The following is a 21,772-nucleotide window of genomic DNA, read 5'->3' as shown; positions in this document are numbered from 1 at the left end:
TAACCCCATTGTTCAATTCATTAATTGATATTCCACAACTGTTACTGTAGCACTGACCACTTTAATGAATAAAGTGCATGTATATTGGGGAACACTTATAAAAAACACAGCACTACAGTGTAGACAATATAAGTTAGACAATATAAAATGTCATAAAATCAAAGCCTATTTACCATATGTACAATGCAACCGTCCCATATTTACAGATTTATTACAACATATTTATATTACTACAACTTGTCAACAACAGAGGTGAAGTGTTCGTAGCTGCTGTACACTTTGTTGTCCAGACCTTTTGATGGGGACATCATATTTGTAGGGCAGAAACTCTTTTTTTTGTATTTTTTATGTCCCTGGGTTGTTTGGCCACAGAGTGTACAGACAGGGAGATTTTGCACCCTTGACACTTTGGCTCCTACTTCTGAGGAGTGTTCCTTATGCTTCCGCTTGAATTGCGTAGCTCTTGCCCAGAATGAAGTACTACTGTGTGCTGTGCCAATTGTAGTAGGCATTTTGGGCAGAGTTGGAGGGACTGATTTAGGTGGACCATCAATCCCTGGATTTGCCTCACTAGCAGGCATTATGGGCCATGTGGAGGGGCCAGCAATTCCTGGGGTTGCTGTAGATGCAGAGAGGGAGGGCACAGGTCTGGTGATGGTAGAGGGGGCGTTGGGTTTTCTCACTGGTGGTGGCAGTAGCAAATGTGGCATCGGTGGCTGAGGCCGGGAGAGTGGTGCCATCATATCTGTCCTTCCCTTTAACACCTTGGTCCCTGCTGTGCTGGGTGTGGGCACATATTCCATCAGGGGGTAGTCTGGTGGAGGGAGGACTGCAGGCTGATGTGGTGCTGGTGGAAGGTCTGCAGATGAGATGGAGGTGGTCTTAGTGATGGTGGAGGGCTGTTTTGTGGCGTGCAAGTTGAGGAGCCTCTCTTGGCGACGGATAAAGTCCTGCACAGTCTTGCTGTTAATCTTGGGTAGAGGAATGCCTGCTTTGCACAGGACTGGATCCTCCACTAAAATCCGGTGCTGGACTCGCTCGTACGCCTTCAAGAGGGTTCTCTTCTCAGGACTGTTGCGAGAGCCTTGAGGTGAGCGCAACCACAACAGTTTCACCAGCGTGTACATCAGCCTGTTGTGCTGAGCACTGATGTCCTGTTGCGCTGGTGCGTAGCGCTTGGCCATCTTTACCCTCTGTATCAGAGCAGCGTCAACAAGATCGTCCCTTTTTGTGCGGCAGTAGAGGGTGTTGCCCCAGTGTGTTCTGTACAACTGGTTGAACTTTTGTGGCTGCTTGTCATGCTCCTCCACGGCATTCCAGGCTTTAAGGACCTGGTTTCTCTGCTCGGTGGTGAGTGACAGCTTTTCTTCTGCCAGGCCAATCTCCACCAGCACAGAGCAGAACATTTCCAACTTAGGAAAGCCAGGAAGAGGGTTTGGACTGCAGGCATCCTCCTGTAAAAGAAAAAGCCATATGAATGTGGTAAGTTCAAATATGTTGTCTTTTTCAGTAACTGGTGCATTGTATTTCATTCTAGCAGACACACGGCTACTCACAAAGGCCGGAGGGTGAACAGTGGCGGTTTCGTCGCTGGTGAGTGTGATGTGGGGCAGGACGGCATCCAGCGCACGGTCGTGTGCCTCCACATCGCTCTGGTACGCCTCGTCTGCGTCATCTGGATCAGGCTGCCCAGGTCGGAGCACCTCCTCTTCTGGACCAGGTCCATCGTTGACAATGTCCTGAAGAGAGAAGGGCCCAGATTCCCCCGTGCTCTGGCTGAACAGGTACTCCAACCCGAGCAGCTCGTTGGAAGAGACATCAGCAGGGGCCCGGAAATTCTCCTCCACAGTCTCTCCGAACAGCTGCTGACAGCGAGCGTTGAGGCGATCAATCAGCGGCGCCGAATAGGTCCTGTGGTGCCGTCCTTTGCCACCAAACACGGCATCCCCGCTCCTGTCAGAGTTCCACCGTGCAATGCCACTGATCAGGTAAACCTGATAGGGCCGTGCTGCACAGTGGGGACCTGAAAATCAAAATTGAAGGTATTATACAACAGTTAGTTCCACTTTTTCAACTAATTAGTTTGATTGGACAATGGGCATTCCATGAGTTCCTATATTGAGCGTTACTGCACGGGGACTTTTAACTACATGTATCACTCCGCTTTACAGGTGTTCTAATAAATGTTTTGTTTGTGTTGCTTGGCAAAAGTCAAGTCCGAAGTCCAGTTGCAGATCTTTTTGTGTTGGCGGAGGAAAATAAATGATTAAAAAAAGAAACAAATCATAATCTGTTGTGGCTTATTACTGTTAACTAATAAATGGCAATTGTAGAATGGTTGTATTAAAGCTATATCCAAATCACAGCTGTGATATATTCAGTACAATCGCACCCCCTCTCCTGTCATTATTGCTTAATGACAGGGTCACATATTTAATTTGTTACAAGTATAGAGAATACACCTGTGTACCTGGAATCATGTTCGGCAGAGCTTTGTGGAATCCTTCCAGGCTGTTGCTTCCACGCAGACATTTGTAGTAGGGTAGGTCCACATTGTTAATGGTTGTGGTACGCGCCACCCTATACATGTTCATGTCTGGTGGATCCTGGATGCACTCCAGGTGTCGCTGCTGGCCTGCCCACATCTCATCAATGGCCTCTGTAAATACATACATACATGCATGCATACAGTGAGTTATGTTCACTTTGTATGCAACTCTATCCGTATCAATGTTGTAATAACTTTTTTGAATGAGGTCTTTTATACCAGGTGTTTTGAAAAGGCTCACTCCGCTCTCGTCCAGCCCTGCGGGACCTTTCAGCTCCTCAATGGCCAGATGGATGAGCCGGAATGTTTCCTGAGCTCCCAGTGTGACCCTTCGCACGTGGTGTTTGAGGTGCTCCCTGGTAATGTAGAGGCGGACAATATCCTCATCTGACACAGTCATCAGCGTTGCCGGGTCCTTGGCTCTCATGGCCTTGATGAGCAGCTCCAGGTCTGAGCGGTTATAGGCCAGCACTCCCCCAGCTAGCGCAGACTTGAATGCAGCATACTTCGAGTGGGACTCTGTGCGTATGGCTGCATCAAACCGGTGGATCCAGTGAAAGATGTCCAGACGCACAACCATCCCGTTGTCCACCCAAGGCTGGAACAAAATCCCCAGCGCTGTTGGGCCCTGCGCACGGCAACACCCACGGTCCACGTATATAATTTTTGGGACTGGTTGATTGGCCAGCCGGAACCTCTCCATGACCCCAAGGCACATCGGTTTCAGCTTCTCTGTGGACTCCTCACAGGTCAGCACAAATGAAACTATCTGGGAGTGCTCGTTTCCGATGCTGGTGAACCACTCAGCTGAGCCTCCACCCTCCCCAGACAGCTTCTTCACCACCTAAAACATGTCAAGTGTGCATAATGAGATAACCTGTTAGATTTTATTGATATGTGATTTTTCTTAATCACTTTACAACAATGTGAAAATGGGTTCAATTTAAAACTTAATAAAAAACCAAACAATACTGCAAGATGTTTTGCATGATTTACATACTTTCTTGGTGGAATCCATTTTCAGCACAGTGCCAAAAGTGGAGAGGATCTGGCTCCGGTAATCCTGCACGTTGCTGGCCTCCGCCAGCAGGAAGGCGTGGCGCAGGAGCCGCGCGGAGGGGAGCTCTCTTGGAGGAGGTGGAGCCTGGAAAGTGTGCCTTAGTGCAGAAACGATCCCTCCAGGTTTCACGACAGTCATGAGGAGTGTGGTGTACAGGTCCTTACGCTGAAGGTACTCTTCAACGTGGTTCTCCTGTATCTGCCGCCACACCTTGACCATGGTGTTCCCTTCCGTCCGGTCCCTCAGAAGGCGCACAACAGTCCTATCCACGCCACGCCTATAAGTAGAGTCACAATCAATATGTTCAGGTGGATTTGAGTGACACTTCCAGGTCTGTCAAACGCACACATTATGTTCAGTATACTCACTTGCTGGTGAGGATGGCAGGGAACATAGCTTGGTGAGCCTCGCTAAGCTGGGACAAAATAGCGGCATCCCACGCAAGCCACCGACCCATTGTGCCACCTTCTCCGCTTCTGGCCGCTTTTGTACATGGTCCACAGCACAGGACCTCAGTGAGCATGGTGTACCAGGTGGACACGTCACAGATGTGACGTACCTAAAGTACATATGGGGAGAAAATCCTATTAAAAAAAGGCCAATAGCAGGATATGGCTTTCTGTGCTCTTTTTTTGTCTTGCATGTTTACATACATAGTAATAAACTAATGTAAAAACTCTAACAAAGGTGAAGTGAGTTATACCCGGTGGTGATAGCCAGACTTGTAGAGGTGCACGTTCCGTCCTCTACCCAGACACTGATCCCCTCGAGGACACTTCAGGGAGTACCTCCACACTCCAACAGGACGCCACACAAAAACACGACTCCGAAAAAACTGTTGTGGAGTTGGCGGGGCACCCCTGACGTAGCCGGGAGGTTCTTCTGGGTAAAACCACATGCGGTCCGATTTCATCACCCGTCGCCTCCTGAACAGACCACTTTTGTCCTTATAGATTTGAACGGGTGTGAACAGCCCTCTTTCATTGTGGTCTTTGAGCCAGGAAATGTCTGCAGATGGGATGCCATTGGGGTTTTCCCACAGACGCACCCAACCCTCTAGCTCCACCTGCAACACACAACACATACAAAACACACTTAGTTATTACTTATTATTTTACATTACTTTGGTTAGTACAAATGAATGTCAAAACATACAACCAATTAAAAAAAAAAAAAAAACCAACATGTTAAACAAATTGTTCTCCTTGACATTGTTTGCATATAATGTGAATTTTACTTACAGGGGAGTCACTCAGAGGTGATTCCGTGGGAAAAGGCTGACCCTCATGATCCTGTGCTGTGGACGGGGACTCTGTGAGTTGGCCAGGGGGCTCGGGCTGTTTGGGCCGGACAGGGGGCTCGGGCTGTTTGGGCCGGACAGCGGGCTCGGTCTGCTTGGGCCGGACAGGGGGCTCGAGCTTCTTGGGCCGGACAGCGGGTTCGAGCTTCTTGGGCCGGACAGCGGGTTCAAGCTTCTTGGGCCGGACAGGCGGCTCGGGCTGCTTGGGCCGGACAGCGGGCTCGGGCTTCTTGGGCCGGACAGCGGGCTCGGGCTGCTTGGGCCGGACAGCGGGCTCGGGCTGCTTGGGCCGGACAGGGGGCTCGGGCTTCTTGGGCCGGACAGGGGGCTCGGGCTGCTTGGGCCGGACAGGGGGCTCGAACTGTTTGATTGTGTCTGTGGGAATTTTCCAAACAAAGTTGTTTTGTATAATTTTTACATTTTTTACGGTTTCATGTCTGTTTACTCTGTAACTCCCCTACCTTCAACAGCCTAGCTTGCAGCTAACAGTTCACTGTCGTCCCCTGGCCATGATGAAGGATCACACTTGGAGGTGCTTGCCTGCGGTTGCTGGACAACAAAATTTATTGTAACTATATAGATTTTATGATGTACCAGCTTTTAATTATCAAAAGCAAACAAAAACATTTAGTGATTAAAATATCTCTAATATGAAAATAATTTACCATGCTATTCTGCTCTTCCCATTACATACAACTTACTTGCTCCTTGTCAACAATATATTTCCTGAACCGCTTCATCTGCACACTTGTGATGTGGGTCACTGGTGTGTGCAGCCACCTCCTCACAGAACTGTATGCTTTCTTTATTATCTCCTTCTCCTCCTCACTGAATAGCTCTGGCCTGTCCTTTTGGGTGGGGTACTTGCTGTAGAGAGTCCACATCTCCTGAAAGGTGCTTTCCTCAAACCCTCTCTGACCGTAAATACACCTGTCGATGTTGGCCTCCAGGAGAATGCAGACTTGTGGGAAACTCTCTGCATATTCATTGAGGTAGTCTTTCACTCCCTGGTTCACTCTCTCTCCCTCCCTATGTTGGGTGGTCTCCTCTGATCTGTGCTTGTCAAGTATACTGCCATTTATTATAAGCATGCCATTAAAATTGTATAATAAATGCATTGCCTCCAATGGTATTAAATATAATATACTTACTACTTCAAGTAGCCCACATCGTTTTCCACAAGCCAGTGAAAAGATGCGTTTTCATACTGGCCAAATGGAATCACCAGCTTTCCCAGGCACAGCTGACGCGAAGGAGTGTGGATACCCTCCGCTCGAAGGAGCTTCTCTGCATGAGCCAAGGCTGTAGCCTGGTTCCGCAGCTCCTGTGGAGGTTTGGGAAAGAGCATCCTTTTCTCCCGATAGTAACGGGCCTCTTTTGTCGCCACCAATACGGCCTGCTGACGATATGGAGGGGCATCTGGGTTGATTACGCGGATTACTGGGCTCGCCATCTTCATTGACATACAAAACTGACAGTGACAGTAAACTCAGCAAGATCGTAACAGTGGGTCTCCGAAATGGCTCGATCAAGAGAAAAACTAGACCAATTCGCACAAAACAAAAACGTTGGTTAAGGTCTCCAAGGGTCTCAGATAACTTCCACCAAATCCCAAGACAATGAATGATATACGAATAAAGTAATGAGCGAAAGTCGGGTCCAAATACGGGGCTAATGCGATTTTTGCGAGGCTGCTAATGAGATTTTTTTTCAAGTGACGCAAGCGACTGTAGACAGTTACGCGTTCTGTTTGGTCTAGAGTCTACAGTGACTGTAGACTCTAGACCAAACAGAACGCGTAACTGTCTACAGTCGTTGCGCTACTGTAGACTCGACCCCTGCGAATTTCCCAAATGTGGAAATCTCGATTGCATAATTTCTGGTAGTGGGGGACTGTGTTCGCGCTCTCCCCTGATCTAGTGTTCAATGACAAATGTGCCCTCCTCGCTCCAGGTGCCTCTCCCACCTGTCACGTCTGTGCCCTTGTGTACCTCCTCTTCCTCTCCCTTTAAGCGTGTTCAAGCTCATCTTTAGGTCGCCGTCTGCCCCCAAATCATGCCCAGGTCTGTCTTTGTTTCCCTCTTTGTTTCAGGCCGTATATGCCGGACTACTTAATACAACCTCTAACCCCAGAAAATGTGGACAGAGAAGACACCTTCTCAAGCTTGGTCAATTAGGGGGAAGGGGGCATTTGCATTTCTACCAGTTGGGCAGTGTTGTATGACAGGAAAAGAGGGATGCGCTCACAAGATGGGCTAAACAAACAATAAAGTACTTGCAAGTGCTCTGCCCGCTTCCTCTCCCTTTAAGCGTGTTCAAGCTCATCTTTAGGTCGCCGTCTGCCCCCAAATCATGCCCAGGTCTGTCTTTGTTTCCCTCTTTGTTTCAGGCCGTATATGCCGGACTACTTAATACAACCTCTAACCCCAGAAAATGTGGACAGAGAAGACACCTTCTCAAGCTTGGTCAATTAGGAGGAAGGGGGCATTTGCATTTCTACCAGTTGGGCAGTGTTGTATGACAGGAAAAGAGGGATGCGCTCACAAGATGGGCTAAACAAACAATAAAGTACTTGCAAGTGCTCTGCCCGCATCTGCATTTCTAGACATGCTTTTTAATGGCTCTATAGGACGTGAGGATGTGGCGGTCCAGAGATGTGACATTGTAAGGCTCTAAGTGACCGACCGTCAGGCGGGAACGTTGGCACTGTAATGGCCACCCCTCCGCGGACCTGTACAACTCATACTTACCTGGCAAGGGAGACACCGTGATCACCAAGGCGGATCACCCAGGGCGAGGCTCGGCCATTGCACTGCGGCTGTGCTGACCCCTGCGAATTTCCCAAATGTGGAAATCTCGATTGCATAATTTCTGGTAGTGGGGGACTGCGTTTGCGCTCTCCCCTGATCTAGTTTTCAATGACAAATGTGCCCTCCTTGCTCCAGGTACCTCTCCCAACCTGTCAGGTCTGTGCCCTTGTGTACCTCCTCTTCCTCTCCCTTTAAGCGTGTTCAAGCTCATCTTTAGGTCGCCGTCTGCCCCCAAATCATGCCCAGGTCTGTCTTTGTTTCCCTCTTTGTTTCAGGCCGTATATGCCGGACTACTTAATACAACCTCTAACCCCAGAAAATGTGGACAGAGAAGACACCTTCTCAAGCTTGGTCAATTAGGGGGAAGGGGGCATTTGCATTTCTACCAGTTGGGCAGTGTTGTATGACAGGAAAAGAGGGATGCGCTCACAAGATGGGCTAAACAAACAATAAAGTACTTGCAAGTGCTCTGCCCGCATCTGCATTTCTAGACATGCTTTTTAATGGCTCTATAGGACGTGAGGATGTGGCGGTCCAGAGATGTGACATTGTAAGGCTCTAAGTGACCGACCGTCAGGCGGGAACGTTGGCACTGTAATGGCCACCCCTCCGCGGACCTGTACAACTCATACTTACCTGGCAAGGGAGACACCGTGATCACCAAGGCGGTTCACCCAGGGCGAGGCTCGGCCATTGCACTCCGGCTGTGCTGACCCCTGCGAATTTCCCAAATGTGGAAATCTCGATTGCATAATTTCTGGTAGTGGGGGACTGCGTTTGCGCTCTCCCCTGATCTAGTGTTCAATGACAAACGTGCCCTCCTGGTGCCTCTCCCACCTGTCACGTCTGTGCCCTTGTGTACCTCCTCTTCCTCTCCCTTTAAGCGTGTTCAAGCTCATCTTTAGGTCGCCGTCTGCCCCCAAATCATGCCCAGGTCTGTCTTTGTTTCCCTCTTTGTTTCAGGCCGTATATGCCGGACTACTTAATACAACCTCTAACCCCAGAAAATGTGGACAGAGAAGACACCTTCTCAAGCTTGGTCAATTAGGGGGAAGGGGGCATTTGCATTTCTACCAGTTGGGCAGTGTTGTATGACAGGAAAAGAGGGATGCGCTCACAAGATGGGCTAAACAAACAATAAAGTACTTGCAAGTGCTCTGCCCGCATCTGCATTTCTAGACATGCTTTTTAATGGCTCTATAGGACGTGAGGATGTGGCGGTCCAGAGATGTGACATTGTAAGGCTCTAAGTGACCGACCGTCAGGCGGGAACGTTGGCACTGTAATGGCCACCCCTCCGTGGACCTGTACAACTCATACTTACCTGGCAAGGGAGACACCGTGATCACCAAGGCGGATCACCCAGGGCGAGGCTCGGCCATTGCACTGCGGCTGTGCTGACCCCTGCGAATTTCCCAAATGTGGAAATCTCGATTGCATAATTTCTGGTAGTGGGGGACTGCGTTTGCGCTCTCTCCTGATCTAGTTTTCAATGACAAATGTGCCCTCCTTGCTCCAGGTACCTCTCCCAACCTGTCAGGTCTGTGCCCTTGTGTACCTCCTCTTCCTCTCCCTTTAAGCGTGTTCAAGCTCATCTTTAGGTCGCCGTCTGCCCCCAAATCATGCCCAGGTCTGTCTTTGTTTCCCTCTTTGTTTCAGGCCGTATATGCCGGACTACTTAATACAACCTCTAACCCCAGAAAATGTGGACAGAGAAGACACCTTCTCAAGCTTGGTCTATTAGGGGGAAGGGGGCATTTGCATTTCTACCAGTTGGGCAGTGTTGTATGACAGGAAAAGAGGGATGCGCTCACAAGATGGGCTAAACAAACAATAAAGTACTTGCAAGTGCTCTGCCCGCATCTGCATTGCTAGACATGCTTTTTAATGGCTCTATAGGACGTGAGGATGTGGCGGTCCAGAGATGTGACATTGTAAGGCTCTAAGTGACCGACCGTCAGGCGGGAACGTTGGCACTGTAATGGCCACCCCTCCGCGGACCTGTACAACTCATACTTACCTGGCAAGGGAGACACCGTGATCACCAAGGCGGTTCACCCAGGGCGAGGCTCGGCCATTGCACTCCGGCTGTGCTGACCCCTGCGAATTTCCCAAATGTGGAAATCTCGATTGCATAATTTCTGGTAGTGGGGGACTGCGTTCGCGCTCTCCCCTGATCTAGTGTTCAATGACAAACGTGCCCTCCTGGTGCCTCTCCCACCTGTCACGTCTGTGCCCTTGTGTACCTCCTCTTCCTCTCCCTTTAAGCGTGTTCAAGCTCATCTTTAGGTCGCCGTCTGCCCCCAAATCATGCCCAGGTCTGTCTTTGTTTCCCTCTTTGTTTCAGGCCGTATATGCCGGACTACTTAATACAACCTCTAACCCCAGAAAATGTGGACAGAGAAGACACCTTCTCAAGCTTGGTCTATTAGGGGGAAGGGGGCATTTGCATTTCTACCAGTTGGGCAGTGTTGTATGACAGGAAAAGAGGGATGCGCTCACAAGATGGGCTAAACAAACAATAAAGTACTTGCAAGTGCTCTGCCCGCATCTGCATTTCTAGACATGCTTTTTAATGGCTCTATAGGACGTGAGGATGTGGCGGTCCAGAGATGTGACATTGTAAGGCTCTAAGTGACCGACCGTCAGGCGGGAACGTTGGCACTGTAATGGCCACCCCTCCGCGGACCTGTACAACTCATACTTACCTGGCAAGGGAGACACCGTGATCACCAAGGCGGATCACCCAGGGCGAGGCTCGGCCATTGCACTGCGGCTGTGCTGACCCCTGCGAATTTCCCAAATGTGGAAATCTCGATTGCATAATTTCTGGTAGTGGGGGACTGCGTTTGCGCTCTCCCCTGATCTAGTTTTCAATGACAAATGTGCCCTCCTTGCTCCAGGTACCTCTCCCAACCTGTCAGGTCTGTGCCCTTGTGTACCTCCTCTTCCTCTCCCTTTAAGCGTGTTCAAGCTCATCTTTAGGTCGCCGTCTGCCCCCAAATCATGCCCAGGTCTGTCTTTGTTTCCCTCTTTGTTTCAGGCCGTATATGCCGGACTACTTAATACAACCTCTAACCCCAGAAAATGTGGACAGAGAAGACACCTTCTCAAGCTTGGTCAATTAGTCAAGCGGCAGCAGTTAGCGGGGGGCAGCCTCTATTGGCCTGCAGTGTGCTACAGTCCACATTGAAACGGGGACCTAGGCTGGAGCTAGATAGCACAGTGACTTAGTAATGGAAATGCTTGACAGGGTTCAAAGATATCTCCTCCAAATGTGAGTGCTTTTTCACTGTGATTGCCTTATTTTGCTAAATAACAGCTTTCCCGTGTCATGCTCTTTTTTGATACTGATCCCTTTATAAAGCGCCCCGGCGAGTGTTCTCTCGCTTACGGCCATACCAGCCTGAATACGCCCGATCTCGTCCGATCTCGGAAGCTAAGCAGGGTCGGGCCTGGTTAGTACTTGGATGGGAGACCGCCTGGGAATACCAGGTGCTGTAAGCTTTTTCCCCCACTAGGGTGTGCTCTTGGTTTATTTTCTCATCCTGATGGCTTCATTCAACGTGTAGTTCACTAAATGCAACTGCCCCCCCGGTCCAGTGTGGGTTCTGTACGTTTCTCCTGGGCTCGCCTGAACGCGCTAATGCGTGCTCATTGGGCATTGGCTTGTGAATCCACTCTGCTTAAACACATTGAAATCGGGGGAAGGGGGCATTTGCATTTCTACCAGTTCAGCAGTGTTGTAAAACAGGAAAAGAGGGATGCACTCACAAGATGGGCTAAACAAACAATAAAGTACTTGCAAGTGCTCTGCCCGCATCTGCATTTCTAGACATGCTTTTTAATGGCTCTATAGGACGTGAGGCTGTGGCGGTCCAGAGATGTGACATTGTAAGGCTCTAAGTGACCCACCGTCAGGCGGAAACGTTGGCACTGTAATGGCCACCCCTCCGCGGACCTGTACAACTCATACTTACCTGGCAAGGGAGACACCGTGATCACCAAGGCGGATCACCCAGGGCGAGGCTCGGCCATTGCACTGCGGCTGTGCTGACCCCTGCGAATTTCCCAAATGTGGAAATCTCGATTGCATAATTTCTGGTAGTGGGGGACTGCGTTTGCGCTCTCTCCTGATCTAGTTTTCAATGACAAATGTGCCCTCCTTGCTCCAGGTTCCTCTCCCAACCTGTCAGGTCTGTGCCCTTGTGTACCTCCTCTTCCTCTCCCTTTAAGCGTGTTCAAGCTCATCTTTAGGTCGCCGTCTGCCCCCAAATCATGCCCAGGTCTGTCTTTGTTTCCCTCTTTGTTTCAGGCCGTATATGCCGGACTACTTAATACAACCTCTAACCCCAGAAAATGTGGACAGAGAAGACACCTTCTCAAGCTTGGTCTATTAGGGGGAAGGGGGCATTTGCATTTCTACCAGTTGGGCAGTGTTGTATGACAGGAAAAGAGGGATGCGCTCACAAGATGGGCTAAACAAACAATAAAGTACTTGCAAGTGCTCTGCCCGCATCTGCATTGCTAGACATGCTTTTTAATGGCTCTATAGGACGTGAGGATGTGGCGGTCCAGAGATGTGACATTGTAAGGCTCTAAGTGACCGACCGTCAGGCGGGAACGTTGCCACTGTAATGGCCACCCCTCCGCGGACCTGTACAACTCATACTTACCTGGCAAGGGAGACACCGTGATCACCAAGGCGGTTTACCCAGGGCGAGGCTCGGCCATTGCACTCCGGCTGTGCTGACCCCTGCGAATTTCCCAAATGTGGAAATCTCGATTGCATAATTTCTGGTAGTGGGGGACTGCGTTCGCGCTCTCCCCTGATCTAGTGTTCAATGACAAACGTGCCCTCCTGGTGCCTCTCCCACCTGTCACGTCTGTGCCCTTGTGTACCTCCTCTTCCTCTCCCTTTAAGCGTGTTCAAGCTCATCTTTAGGTCGCCGTCTGCCCCCAAATCATGCCCAGGTCTGTCTTTGTTTCCCTCTGTGTTTCAGGCCGTATATGCCGGACTACTTAATACAACCTCTAACCCCAGAAAATGTGGACAGAGAAGACACCTTCTCAAGCTTGGTCTATTAGGGGGAAGGGGGCATTTGCATTTCTACCAGTTGGGCAGTGTTGTATGACAGGAAAAGAGGGATGCGCTCACAAGATGGGCTAAACAAACAATAAAGTACTTGCAAGTGCTCTGCCCGCATCTGCATTTCTAGACATGCTTTTTAATGGCTCTATAGGACGTGAGGATGTGGCGGTCCAGAGATGTGACATTGTAAGGCTCTAAGTGACCGACCGTCAGGCGGGAACGTTGGCACTGTAATGGCCACCCCTCCGCGGACCTGTACAACTCATACTTACCTGGCAAAGGAGACACCGTGATCACCAAGGCGGTTCACCCAGGGCGAGGCTCGGCCATTGCACTCCGGCTGTGCTGACCCCTGCGAATTTCCCAAATGTGGAAATCTCGATTGCATAATTTCTGGTAGTGGGGGACTGCATTCGCGCTCTCCCCTGATCTAGTGTTCAATGACAAACGTGCCCTCCTGGTGCCTCTCCCACCTGTCACGTCTGTGCCCTTGTGTACCTCCTCTTCCTCTCCCTTTAAGCGTGTTCAAGCTCATCTTTAGGTCGCCGTCTGCCCCCAAATCATGCCCAGGTCTGTCTTTGTTTCCCTCTTTGTTTCAGGCCGTATATGCCGGACTACTTAATACAACCTCTAACCCCAGAAAATGTGGACAGAGAAGACACCTTCTCAAGCTTGGTCTATTAGGGGGAAGGGGGCATTTGCATTTCTACCAGTTGGGCAGTGTTGTATGACAGGAAAAGAGGGATGCGCTCACAAGATGGGCTAAACAAACAATAAAGTACTTGCAAGTGCTCTGCCCGCATCTGCATTTCTAGACATGCTTTTTAATGGCTCTATAGGACGTGAGGATGTGGCGGTCCAGAGATGTGACATTGTAAGGCTCTAAGTGACCGACCGTCAGGCGGGAACGTTGGCACTGTAATGGCCACCCCTCCGCGGACCTGTACAACTCATTCTTACCTGGCAAGGGAGACACCGTGATCACCAAGGCGGATCACCCAGGGCGAGGCTCGGCCATTGCACTGCGGCTGTGCTGACCCCTGCGAATTTCCCAAATGTGGAAATCTCGATTGCATAATTTCTGGTAGTGGGGGACTGCGTTTGCGCTCTCCCCTGATCTAGTTTTCAATGACAAATGTGCCCTCCTTGCTCCAGGTACCTCTCCCAACCTGTCAGGTCTGTGCCCTTGTGTACCTCCTCTTCCTCTCCCTTTAAGCGTGTTCAAGCTCATCTTTAGGTCGCCGTCTGCCCCCAAATCATGCCCAGGTCTGTCTTTGTTTCCCTCTTTGTTTCAGGCCGTATATGCCGGACTACTTAATACAACCTCTAACCCCAGAAAATGTGGACAGAGAAGACACCTTCTCAAGCTTGGTCAATTAGGGGGAAGGGGGCATTTGCATTTCTACCAGTTGGGCAGTGTTGTATGACAGGAAAAGAGGGATGCGCTCACAAGATGGGCTAAACAAACAATAAAGTACTTGCAAGTGCTCTGCCCGCTTCCTCTCCCTTTAAGCGTGTTCAAGCTCATCTTTAGGTCGCCGTCTGCCCCCAAATCATGCCCAGGTCTGTCTTTGTTTCCCTCTTTGTTTCAGGCCGTATATGCCGGACTACTTAATACAACCTCTAACCCCAGAAAATGTGGACAGAGAAGACACCTTCTCAAGCTTGGTCAATTAGGGGGAAGGGGGCATTTGCATTTCTACCAGTTGGGCAGTGTTGTATGACAGGAAAAGAGGGATGCGCTCACAAGATGGGCTAAACAAACAATAAAGTACTTGCAAGTGCTCTGCCCGCATCTGCATTTCTAGACATGCTTTTTAATGGCTCTATAGGACGTGAGGATGTGGCGGTCCAGAGATGTGACATTGTAAGGCTCTAAGTGACCGACCGTCAGGCGGGAACGTTGGCACTGTAATGGCCACCCCTCCGCGGACCTGTACAACTCATACTTACCTGGCAAAGGAGACACCGTGATCACCAAGGCGGTTCACCCAGGGCGAGGCTCGGCCATTGCACTGCGGCTGTGCTGACCCCTGCGAATTTCCCAAATGTGGAAATCTCGATTGCATAATTTCTGGTAGTGGGGGACTGCATTCGCGCTCTCCCCTGATCTAGTGTTCAATGACAAACGTGCCCTCCTGGTGCCTCTCCCACCTGTCACGTCTGTGCCCTTGTGTACCTCCTCTTCCTCTCCCTTTAAGCGTGTTCAAGCTCATCTTTAGGTCGCCGTCTGCCCCCAAATCATGCCCAGGTCTGTCTTTGTTTCCCTCTTTGTTTCAGGCCGTATATGCCGGACTACTTAATACAACCTCTAACCCCAGAAAATGTGGACAGAGAAGACACCTTCTCAAGCTTGGTCTATTAGGGGGAAGGGGGCATTTGCATTTCTACCAGTTGGGCAGTGTTGTATGACAGGAAAAGAGGGATGCGCTCACAAGATGGGCTAAACAAACAATAAAGTACTTGCAAGTGCTCTGCCCGCATCTGCATTTCTAGACATGCTTTTTAATGGCTCTATAGGACGTGAGGATGTGGCGGTCCAGAGATGTGACATTGTAAGGCTCTAAGTGACCGACCGTCAGGCGGGAACGTTGGCACTGTAATGGCCACCCCTCCGCGGACCTGTACAACTCATACTTACCTGGCAAGGGAGACACCGTGATCACCAAGGCGGATCACCCAGGGCGAGGCTCGGCCATTGCACTGCGGCTGTGCTGACCCCTGCGAATTTCCCAAATGTGGAAATCTCGATTGCATAATTTCTGGTAGTGGGGGATTGCGTTTGCGCTCTCCCCTGATCTAGTTTTCAATGACAAATGTGCCCTCCTTGCTCCAGGTACCTCTCCCAACCTGTCAGGTCTGTGCCCTTGTGTACCTCCTCTTCCTCTCCCTTTAAGCGTGTTCAAGCTCATCTTTAGGTCGCCGTCTGCCCCCAAATCATGCCCAGGTCTGTCTTTGTTTCCCTCTTTGTTTCAGGCCGTATATGCCGGACTACTTAATACAACCTCTAACCCCAGAAAATGTGGACAGAGAAGACACCTTCTCAAGCTTGGTCAATTAGGGGGAAGGGGGCATTTGCATTTCTACCAGTTGGGCAGTGTTGTATGACAGGAAAAGAGGGATGCGCTCACAAGATGGGCTAAACAAACAATAAAGTACTTGCAAGTGCTCTGCCCGCTTCCTCTCCCTTTAAGCGTGTTCAAGCTCATCTTTAGGTCGCCGTCTGCCCCCAAATCATGCCCAGGTCTGTCTTTGTTTCCCTCTTTGTTTCAGGCCGTATATGCCGGACTACTTAATACAACCTCTAACCCCAGAAAATGTGGACAGAGAAGACACCTTCTCAAGCTTGGTCAATTAGGAGGAAGGGGGCATTTGCATTTCTACCAGTTGGGCAGTGTTGTATGACAGGAAAAGAGGGATGCGCTCACAAGATGGGCTAAACAAACAATAAAGTACTTGCAAGTGCTCTGCCCGCATCTGCATTTCTAGACATGCTTTTTAATGGCTCTATAGGACGTGAGGCTGTGGCGGTCCAGAGATGTGACACTGTAAGGCTCTAAGTGACCCACCGTCAGGCGGAAACGTTGGCACTGTAATAATGGCCACCCCTCCGCGGACCTGTACAACTCATACTTACCTGGCAAGGGAGACACCGTGATCACCAAGGCGGTTCACCCAGGGCGAGGCTCGGCCATTGCACTCCGGCTGTGCTGACCCCTGCGAATTTCCCAAATGTGGAAATCTCGATTGCATAATTTCTGGTAGTGGGGGACTGCGTTCGCGCTCTCCCCTCATCTAGTGTTCAATGACAAACGTGCCCTCCTCGCTCCAGGTGCCTCTCCCACCTGTCAGGTCTGTGCCCTTGTGTACCTCCTCTTCCTCTCCCTTTAAGCGTGTTCAAGCTCATCTTTAGGTCGCCGTCTGCCCCCAAATCATGCCCAGGTCTGTCTTTGTTTCCCTCTTTGTTTCAGGCCGTATATGCCGGACTACTTAATACAACCTCTAACCCCAGAAAATGTGGACAGAGAAGACACCTTCTCAAGCTTGGTCAATTAGTCAAGCGGCACCAGTTAGCGGGGGGCAGCCTCTATTGGCCTGCAGTGTGCTACAGTCCACATTGAAACGGGGACCTAGGCTGGAGCTAGATAGCACAGTGACTTAGTAATGGAAATGCTTGACAGGGTTCAAAGATATCTCCTCCAAATGTGAGTGCTTTTTCACTGTGATTGCCTTATTTTGCTAAATAACAGCTTTCCCGTGTCATGCTCTTTTTTGATACTGTTCCCTTTATAAAGCGCCCCGGCGAGTGTTCTCTCGCTTACGGCCATACCAGCCTGAATACGCCCGATCTCGTCCGATCTCGGAAGCTAAGCAGGGTCGGGCCTGGTTAGTACTTGGATGGGAGACCGCCTGGGAATACCAGGTGCTGTAAGCTTTTTCCCCCACTAGGGTGTGCTCTTGGTTTATTTTCTCATCCTGATGGCTTCATTAAACGTGTAGTTCACTAAATGCAACTGCCCCCCCGGTCCAGTGTGGGTTCTGTACGTTTCTCCTGGGCTCGCCTGAACGCGCTAATGCGTGCTCATTGGGCATTGGCTTGTGAATCCACTCTGCTTAAACACATTGAAATCGGGGGAAGGGGGCATTTGCATTTCTACCAGTTCAGCAGTGTTGTATGACAGGAAAAGAGGGATGCGCTCACAAGATGGGCTAAACAAACAATAAAGTACTTGCAAGTGCTCTGCCCGCATCTGCATTTCTAGACATGCTTTGTAATGGCTCTATAGGACGTGAGGCTGTGGCGGTCCAGAGATGTGACATTGTAAGGCTCTAAGTGACCCACCGTCAGGCGGAAACGTTGGCACTGTAATGGCCACCCCTCCGCGGACCTGTACAACTCATACTTACCTGGCAAGGGAGACACCGTGATCACCAAGGCGGTTCACCCAGGGCGAGGCTTGGCCATTGCGAATTTCCCAAATGTGGAAATCTCGATTGCATAATTTCTGGTAGTGGGGGACTGTGTTCGCGCTCTCCCCTGATCTAGTGTTCAATGACAAACGTGCCCTCCTGGTGCCTCTCCCACCTGTCAGGTCTGTGCCCTTGTGTACCTCCTCTTCCTCTCCCTTTAAGCGTGTTCAAGCTCATCTTTAGGTCGCCGTCTGCCCCCAAATCATGCCCAGGTCTGTCTTTGTTTCCCTCTTTGTTTCAGGCCGTATATGCCGGACTACTTAATACAACCTCTAACCCCAGAAAATGTGGACAGAGAAGACACCTTCTCAAGCTTGGTCAATTAGTCAAGCGGCACCAGTTAGCGGGGGGCAGCCTCTATTGGCCTGCAGTGTGCTACAGTCCACATTGAAATGGGGACCTAGGCTGGAGCTAGATAGCACAGTCACTTAGTAATGGAAATGCTTGACAGGGTTCAAAGATATCTCCTCCAAATGTGAGTGCTTTTTCACTGTGATTGCCTTATTTTGCTAAATAACAGCTTTCCCGTGTCATGCTCTTTTTTGATACTGATCCCTTTATAAAGCGCCCCGGCGAGTGTTCCCTCGCTTACGGCCATACCAGCCTGAATACGCCCGATCTCGTCCGATCTCGGAAGCTAAGCAGGGTCGGGCCTGGTTAGTACTTGGATGGGAGACCGCCTGGGAATACCAGGTGCTGTAAGCTTTTTCCCCCACTAGGGTGTGCTCTTGGTTTATTTTCTCATCCTGATGGCTTCATTCAACGTGTAGTTCACTAAATGCAACTGGCCCCCCGGTCGAGTGTGGGTTCTGTACGTTTCTCCTGGGCTCGTCTGAACGCGCTAATGCGTGCTCATTGGGCATTGGCTTGTGAATCCACTCTGCTTAAACACATTGAAATCGGGGGAAGGGGGCATTTGCATTTCTACCAGTTCAGCAGTGTTGTAAAACAGGAAAAGAGGGATGCGCTCACAAGATGGGCTAAACAAACAATAAAGTACTTGCAAGTGCTCTGCCCGCATCTGCATTTCTAGACATGCTTTGTAATGGCTCTATAGGACGTGAGGCTGTGGCGGTCCAGAGATGTGACATTGTAAGGCTCTAAGTGACCCACCGTCAGGCGGAAACGTTGGCACTGTAATGGCCACCCCTCCGCGGACCTGTACAACTCATACTTACCTGGCAAGGGAGACACCGTGATCACCAAGGCGGTTCACCCAGGGCGAGGCTCAGCCATTGCACTCCGGCTGTGCTGACCTCTGCGAATTTCCCAAATGTGGAAATCTCGATTGCATAATTTCTGGTAGTGGGGGACTGCGTTCGCGCTCTCCCCTGATCTAGTGTTCAATGACAAATGTGCCCTCCTCGCTCCAGGTGCCTCTCCCACCTGTCAGGTCTGTGCCCTTGTGTACCTCCTCTTCCTCTCCCTTTAAGCGTGTTCAAGCTCATCTTTAGGTCGCCGTCTGCCCCCAAATCATGCCCAGGTCTGTCTTTGTTTCCCTCTTTGTTTCAGGCCGTATATGCCGGACTACTTAATACAACCTCTAACCCCAGAAAATGTGGACAGAGAAGACACCTTCTCAAGCTTGGTCAATTAGTCAAGCGGCAGCAGTTAGCGGGGGGCAGCCTCTATTGGCCTGCAGTGTGCTACAGTCCACATTGAAACGGGGACCTAGGCTGGAGCTAGATAGCACAGTGACTTAGTAATGGAAATGCTTGACAGGGTTCAAAGATATCTCCTCCAAATGTGAGTGCTTTTTCACTGTGATTGCCTTATTTTGCTAAATAACAGCTTTCCCGTGTCATGCTCTTTTTTGATACTGATCCCTTTATAAAGCGCCCCGGCGAGTGTTCTCTCGCTTACGGCCATACCAGCCTGAATACGCCCGATCTCGTCCGATCTCGGAAGCTAAGCAGGGTCGGGCCTGGTTAGTACTTGGATGGGAGACCGCCTGGGAATACCAGGTGCTGTAAGCTTTTTCCCCCACTAGGGTGTGCTCTTGGTTTATTTTCTCATCCTGATGGCTTCATTCAACGTGTAGTTCACTAAATGCAACTGCCCCCCCGGTCCAGTGTGGGTTCTGTACGTTTCTCCTGGGCTCGCCTGAACGCGCTAATGCATGCTCATTGGGCATTGGCTTGTGAATCCACTCTGCTTAAACACATTGAAATCGGGGGAAGGGGGCATTTGCATTTCTACCAGTTCAGCAGTGTTGTAAAACAGGAAAAGAGGGATGCACTCACAAGATGGGCTAAACAAACAATAAAGTACTTGCAAGTGCTCTGCCCGCATCTGCATTTCTAGACATGCTTTTTAATGGCTCTATAGGACGTGAGGCTGTGGCGGTCCAGAGATGTGACATTGTAAGGCTCTAAGTGACCCACCGTCAGGCGGAAACGTTGGCACTGTAATGGCCACCCCTCCGCGGACCTGTACAACTCATACTTACCTGGCAAGGGAGACACCGTGATCACCAAGGCGGTTCACCCAGGGCGAGGCTCAGCCATTGCACTGCGGCTGTGCTGACCCCTGCGAATTTCCCAAATGTGGAAATCTCGATTGCATAATTTCTGGTAGTGGGGGACTGCGTTCGCGCTCTCCCCTGATCTAGTGTTGAATGACAAATGTGCCCTCCTCGCTCCAGGTGCCTCTCCCACCTGTCAGGTCTGTGCCCTTGTGTACCTCCTCTTCCTCTCCCTTAAAGCGTGTTCAAGCTCATCTTTAGGTCGCCGTCTGCCCCCAAATCATGCCCAGGTCTGTCTTTGTTTCCCTCTTTGTTTCAGGCCGTATATGCCGGACTACTTAATACAACCTCTAACCCCAGAAAATGTGGACAGAGAAGACACCTTCTCAAGCTTGGTCAATTAGTCAAGCGGCACCAGTTAGCGGGGGGCAGCCTCTATTGGCCTGCAGTGTGCTACAGTCCACATTGAAATGGGGACCTAGGCTGGAGCTAGATAGCACAGTCACTTAGTAATGGAAATGCTTGACAGGGTTCAAAGATATGTCCTCCAAATGTGAGTGCTTTTTCACTGTGATTGCCTTATTTTGCTAAATAACAGCTTTCCCGTGTCATGCTCTTTTTTGATACTGATCCCTTTATAAAGCGCCCCGGCGAGTGTTCCCTCGCTTACGGCCATACCAGCCTGAATACGCCCGATCTCGTCCGATCTCGGAAGCTAAGCAGGGTCGGGCCTGGTTAGTACTTGGATGGGAGACCGCCTGGGAATACCAGGTGCTGTAAGCTTTTTCCCCCACTAGGGTGTGCTCTTGGTTTATTTTCTCATCCTGATGGCTTCATTCAACGTGTAGTTCACTGAATGCAACTGGCCCCCCGGTCGAGTGTGGGTTCTGTACGTTTCTCCTGGGCTCGTCTGAACGCGCTAATGCGTGCTCATTGGGCATTGGCTTGTGAATCCACTCTGCTTAAACACATTGAAATCGGGGGAAGGGGGCATTTGCATTTCTACCAGTTCAGCAGTGTTGTAAAACAGGAAAAGAGGGATGCGCTCACAAGATGGGCTAAACAAACAATAAAGTACTTGCAAGTGCTCTGCCCGCATCTGCATTTCTAGACATGCTTTGTAATGGCTCTATAGGACGTGAGGCTGTGGCGGTCCAGAGATGTGACATTGTAAGGCTCTAAGTGACCCACCGTCAGGCGGAAACGTTGGCACTGTAATGGCCACCCCTCCGCGGACCTGTACAACTCATACTTACCTGGCAAGGGAGACACCGTGATCACCAAGGCGGTTCACCCAGGGCGAGGCTCGGCCATTGCACTCCGGCTGTGCTGACCCCTGCGAATGGGGATGCGCCGTAGAGTAGTGCAATTGCCCCTGATCGTGATTGGCTGGAAGTTTGGAGCGTGGGATAAGTAATTATATGGTGTTTGTCAGTGTGTGAGTTAAACAGAATTAATTGAACTTCAGGACAGATTGAACTGATAGATGGCAATAACTGCTTCCATGCCTCCTATTTAGTTTTTTCC

The 21,772-nt window shown here is 50.3% G+C and overlaps 2 protein-coding genes, 19 non-coding genes and 3 pseudogenes across 21 annotated transcripts; 22 read left to right on the top strand and 2 right to left on the bottom strand.

The window, feature by feature from the left end:
- Nucleotides 1-230: 230 nt before the first annotated feature.
- LOC117593483 lies at nt 231-5,576 on the bottom strand. The gene is made up of 10 exons (XM_034288866.1): nt 5,534-5,576; nt 4,850-5,283; nt 4,312-4,674; nt 3,977-4,167; nt 3,549-3,885; nt 2,768-3,392; nt 2,471-2,659; nt 1,557-2,023; nt 572-1,454; nt 231-292 (listed from the first exon to the last, which is right to left on the bottom strand). The coding sequence occupies exons 1-10, from the start codon at nt 5,574-5,576 to the stop codon at nt 231-233; spliced, it is 3,594 nt and encodes a 1,197-aa protein (XP_034144757.1).
- On the bottom strand, nt 5,508-6,588 carry LOC117593463. Its single transcript, XM_034288736.1, has 2 exons — nt 6,060-6,588; nt 5,508-5,979 (listed from the first exon to the last, which is right to left on the bottom strand). The coding sequence occupies exons 1-2, from the start codon at nt 6,371-6,373 to the stop codon at nt 5,595-5,597; spliced, it is 699 nt and encodes a 232-aa protein (XP_034144627.1). The 5' UTR covers nt 6,374-6,588; the 3' UTR covers nt 5,508-5,594.
- A 53-nt stretch (nt 6,589-6,641) lies between these two features.
- Nucleotides 6,642-6,822, top strand: LOC117593576 (annotated as a pseudogene).
- Nucleotides 6,823-7,650: 828 nt separating this feature from the next.
- LOC117593558 lies at nt 7,651-7,814 on the top strand. The gene has a single exon (XR_004575005.1). It is a non-coding gene; the product is annotated as a U1 spliceosomal RNA (small nuclear RNA).
- Nucleotides 7,815-8,346: 532 nt separating this feature from the next.
- Nucleotides 8,347-8,510, top strand: LOC117593540. Its single transcript, XR_004574986.1, has one exon. It is a non-coding gene; the product is annotated as a U1 spliceosomal RNA (small nuclear RNA).
- A 524-nt stretch (nt 8,511-9,034) lies between these two features.
- On the top strand, nt 9,035-9,198 carry LOC117593569. Its single transcript, XR_004575016.1, has one exon. It is a non-coding gene; the product is annotated as a U1 spliceosomal RNA (small nuclear RNA).
- A 532-nt stretch (nt 9,199-9,730) lies between these two features.
- On the top strand, nt 9,731-9,894 carry LOC117593532. Its single transcript, XR_004574978.1, has one exon. It is a non-coding gene; the product is annotated as a U1 spliceosomal RNA (small nuclear RNA).
- A 524-nt stretch (nt 9,895-10,418) lies between these two features.
- On the top strand, nt 10,419-10,582 carry LOC117593557. The gene has a single exon (XR_004575004.1). It is a non-coding gene; the product is annotated as a U1 spliceosomal RNA (small nuclear RNA).
- Nucleotides 10,583-11,106: 524 nt separating this feature from the next.
- Nucleotides 11,107-11,225, top strand: LOC117593552. The gene has a single exon (XR_004574999.1). It is a non-coding gene; the product is annotated as a 5S ribosomal RNA (ribosomal RNA).
- Nucleotides 11,226-11,690: 465 nt separating this feature from the next.
- LOC114829855 lies at nt 11,691-11,854 on the top strand. The gene has a single exon (XR_003777694.2). It is a non-coding gene; the product is annotated as a U1 spliceosomal RNA (small nuclear RNA).
- A 532-nt stretch (nt 11,855-12,386) lies between these two features.
- Nucleotides 12,387-12,550, top strand: LOC117593541. The gene has a single exon (XR_004574987.1). It is a non-coding gene; the product is annotated as a U1 spliceosomal RNA (small nuclear RNA).
- Nucleotides 12,551-13,074: 524 nt separating this feature from the next.
- LOC117593567 lies at nt 13,075-13,238 on the top strand. The gene has a single exon (XR_004575014.1). It is a non-coding gene; the product is annotated as a U1 spliceosomal RNA (small nuclear RNA).
- Nucleotides 13,239-13,762: 524 nt separating this feature from the next.
- On the top strand, nt 13,763-13,926 carry LOC117593575. The gene has a single exon (XR_004575022.1). It is a non-coding gene; the product is annotated as a U1 spliceosomal RNA (small nuclear RNA).
- An 829-nt stretch (nt 13,927-14,755) lies between these two features.
- On the top strand, nt 14,756-14,919 carry LOC117593573. The gene has a single exon (XR_004575020.1). It is a non-coding gene; the product is annotated as a U1 spliceosomal RNA (small nuclear RNA).
- Nucleotides 14,920-15,443: 524 nt separating this feature from the next.
- LOC117593565 lies at nt 15,444-15,607 on the top strand. The gene has a single exon (XR_004575012.1). It is a non-coding gene; the product is annotated as a U1 spliceosomal RNA (small nuclear RNA).
- Nucleotides 15,608-16,439: 832 nt separating this feature from the next.
- On the top strand, nt 16,440-16,603 carry LOC114829792. The gene has a single exon (XR_003777647.2). It is a non-coding gene; the product is annotated as a U1 spliceosomal RNA (small nuclear RNA).
- Nucleotides 16,604-17,126: 523 nt separating this feature from the next.
- On the top strand, nt 17,127-17,245 carry LOC114829795. The gene has a single exon (XR_003777650.1). It is a non-coding gene; the product is annotated as a 5S ribosomal RNA (ribosomal RNA).
- Nucleotides 17,246-17,710: 465 nt separating this feature from the next.
- On the top strand, nt 17,711-17,851 carry LOC114829793 (annotated as a pseudogene).
- Nucleotides 17,852-18,367: 516 nt separating this feature from the next.
- Nucleotides 18,368-18,486, top strand: LOC117593537. Its single transcript, XR_004574983.1, has one exon. It is a non-coding gene; the product is annotated as a 5S ribosomal RNA (ribosomal RNA).
- Nucleotides 18,487-18,951: 465 nt separating this feature from the next.
- Nucleotides 18,952-19,115, top strand: LOC114829794. Its single transcript, XR_003777649.2, has one exon. It is a non-coding gene; the product is annotated as a U1 spliceosomal RNA (small nuclear RNA).
- Nucleotides 19,116-19,638: 523 nt separating this feature from the next.
- Nucleotides 19,639-19,757, top strand: LOC114829827. Its single transcript, XR_003777675.1, has one exon. It is a non-coding gene; the product is annotated as a 5S ribosomal RNA (ribosomal RNA).
- A 465-nt stretch (nt 19,758-20,222) lies between these two features.
- LOC114829796 lies at nt 20,223-20,386 on the top strand. The gene has a single exon (XR_003777651.2). It is a non-coding gene; the product is annotated as a U1 spliceosomal RNA (small nuclear RNA).
- Nucleotides 20,387-20,909: 523 nt separating this feature from the next.
- LOC114829828 lies at nt 20,910-21,028 on the top strand. The gene has a single exon (XR_003777676.1). It is a non-coding gene; the product is annotated as a 5S ribosomal RNA (ribosomal RNA).
- Nucleotides 21,029-21,493: 465 nt separating this feature from the next.
- Nucleotides 21,494-21,621, top strand: LOC114829805 (annotated as a pseudogene).
- Nucleotides 21,622-21,772: the final 151 nt, after the last annotated feature.

Source organism: Esox lucius, chromosome 20 (assembly GCF_011004845.1).
Source record: "Esox lucius isolate fEsoLuc1 chromosome 20, fEsoLuc1.pri, whole genome shotgun sequence".
In the NCBI taxonomy this organism is placed as follows: Eukaryota; Metazoa; Chordata; class Actinopteri; order Esociformes; family Esocidae; genus Esox; species Esox lucius.
Note: the sequence above shows the minus strand (reverse complement) of the source record. Positions and strands in the feature narration are given on the sequence as shown.

Coding starts and splice junctions, on each gene's coding strand:
- LOC117593463 (XM_034288736.1), bottom strand. CDS start 6,373: ATGTCAATGAAGATGGCGAGCCCAGTAATCCGCGTAATCAACCCAGAT. Junction 5,980..6,059: donor GATGTGGGCTACTTGAAGTA/GTAAGTATATTA, acceptor AATAAATGGCAG/TATACTTGACAAGCACAGAT.
- LOC117593483 (XM_034288866.1), bottom strand. CDS start 5,576: ATGGTAAATTATTTTCATATTAGAGATATTTTAATCACTAAAT. Junction 3,393..3,548: donor AAATGGATTCCACCAAGAAA/GTATGTAAATCA, acceptor GACATGTTTTAG/GTGGTGAAGAAGCTGTCTGG. Junction 2,660..2,767: donor GAGCCTTTTCAAAACACCTG/GTATAAAAGACC, acceptor ATGTATTTACAG/AGGCCATTGATGAGATGTGG.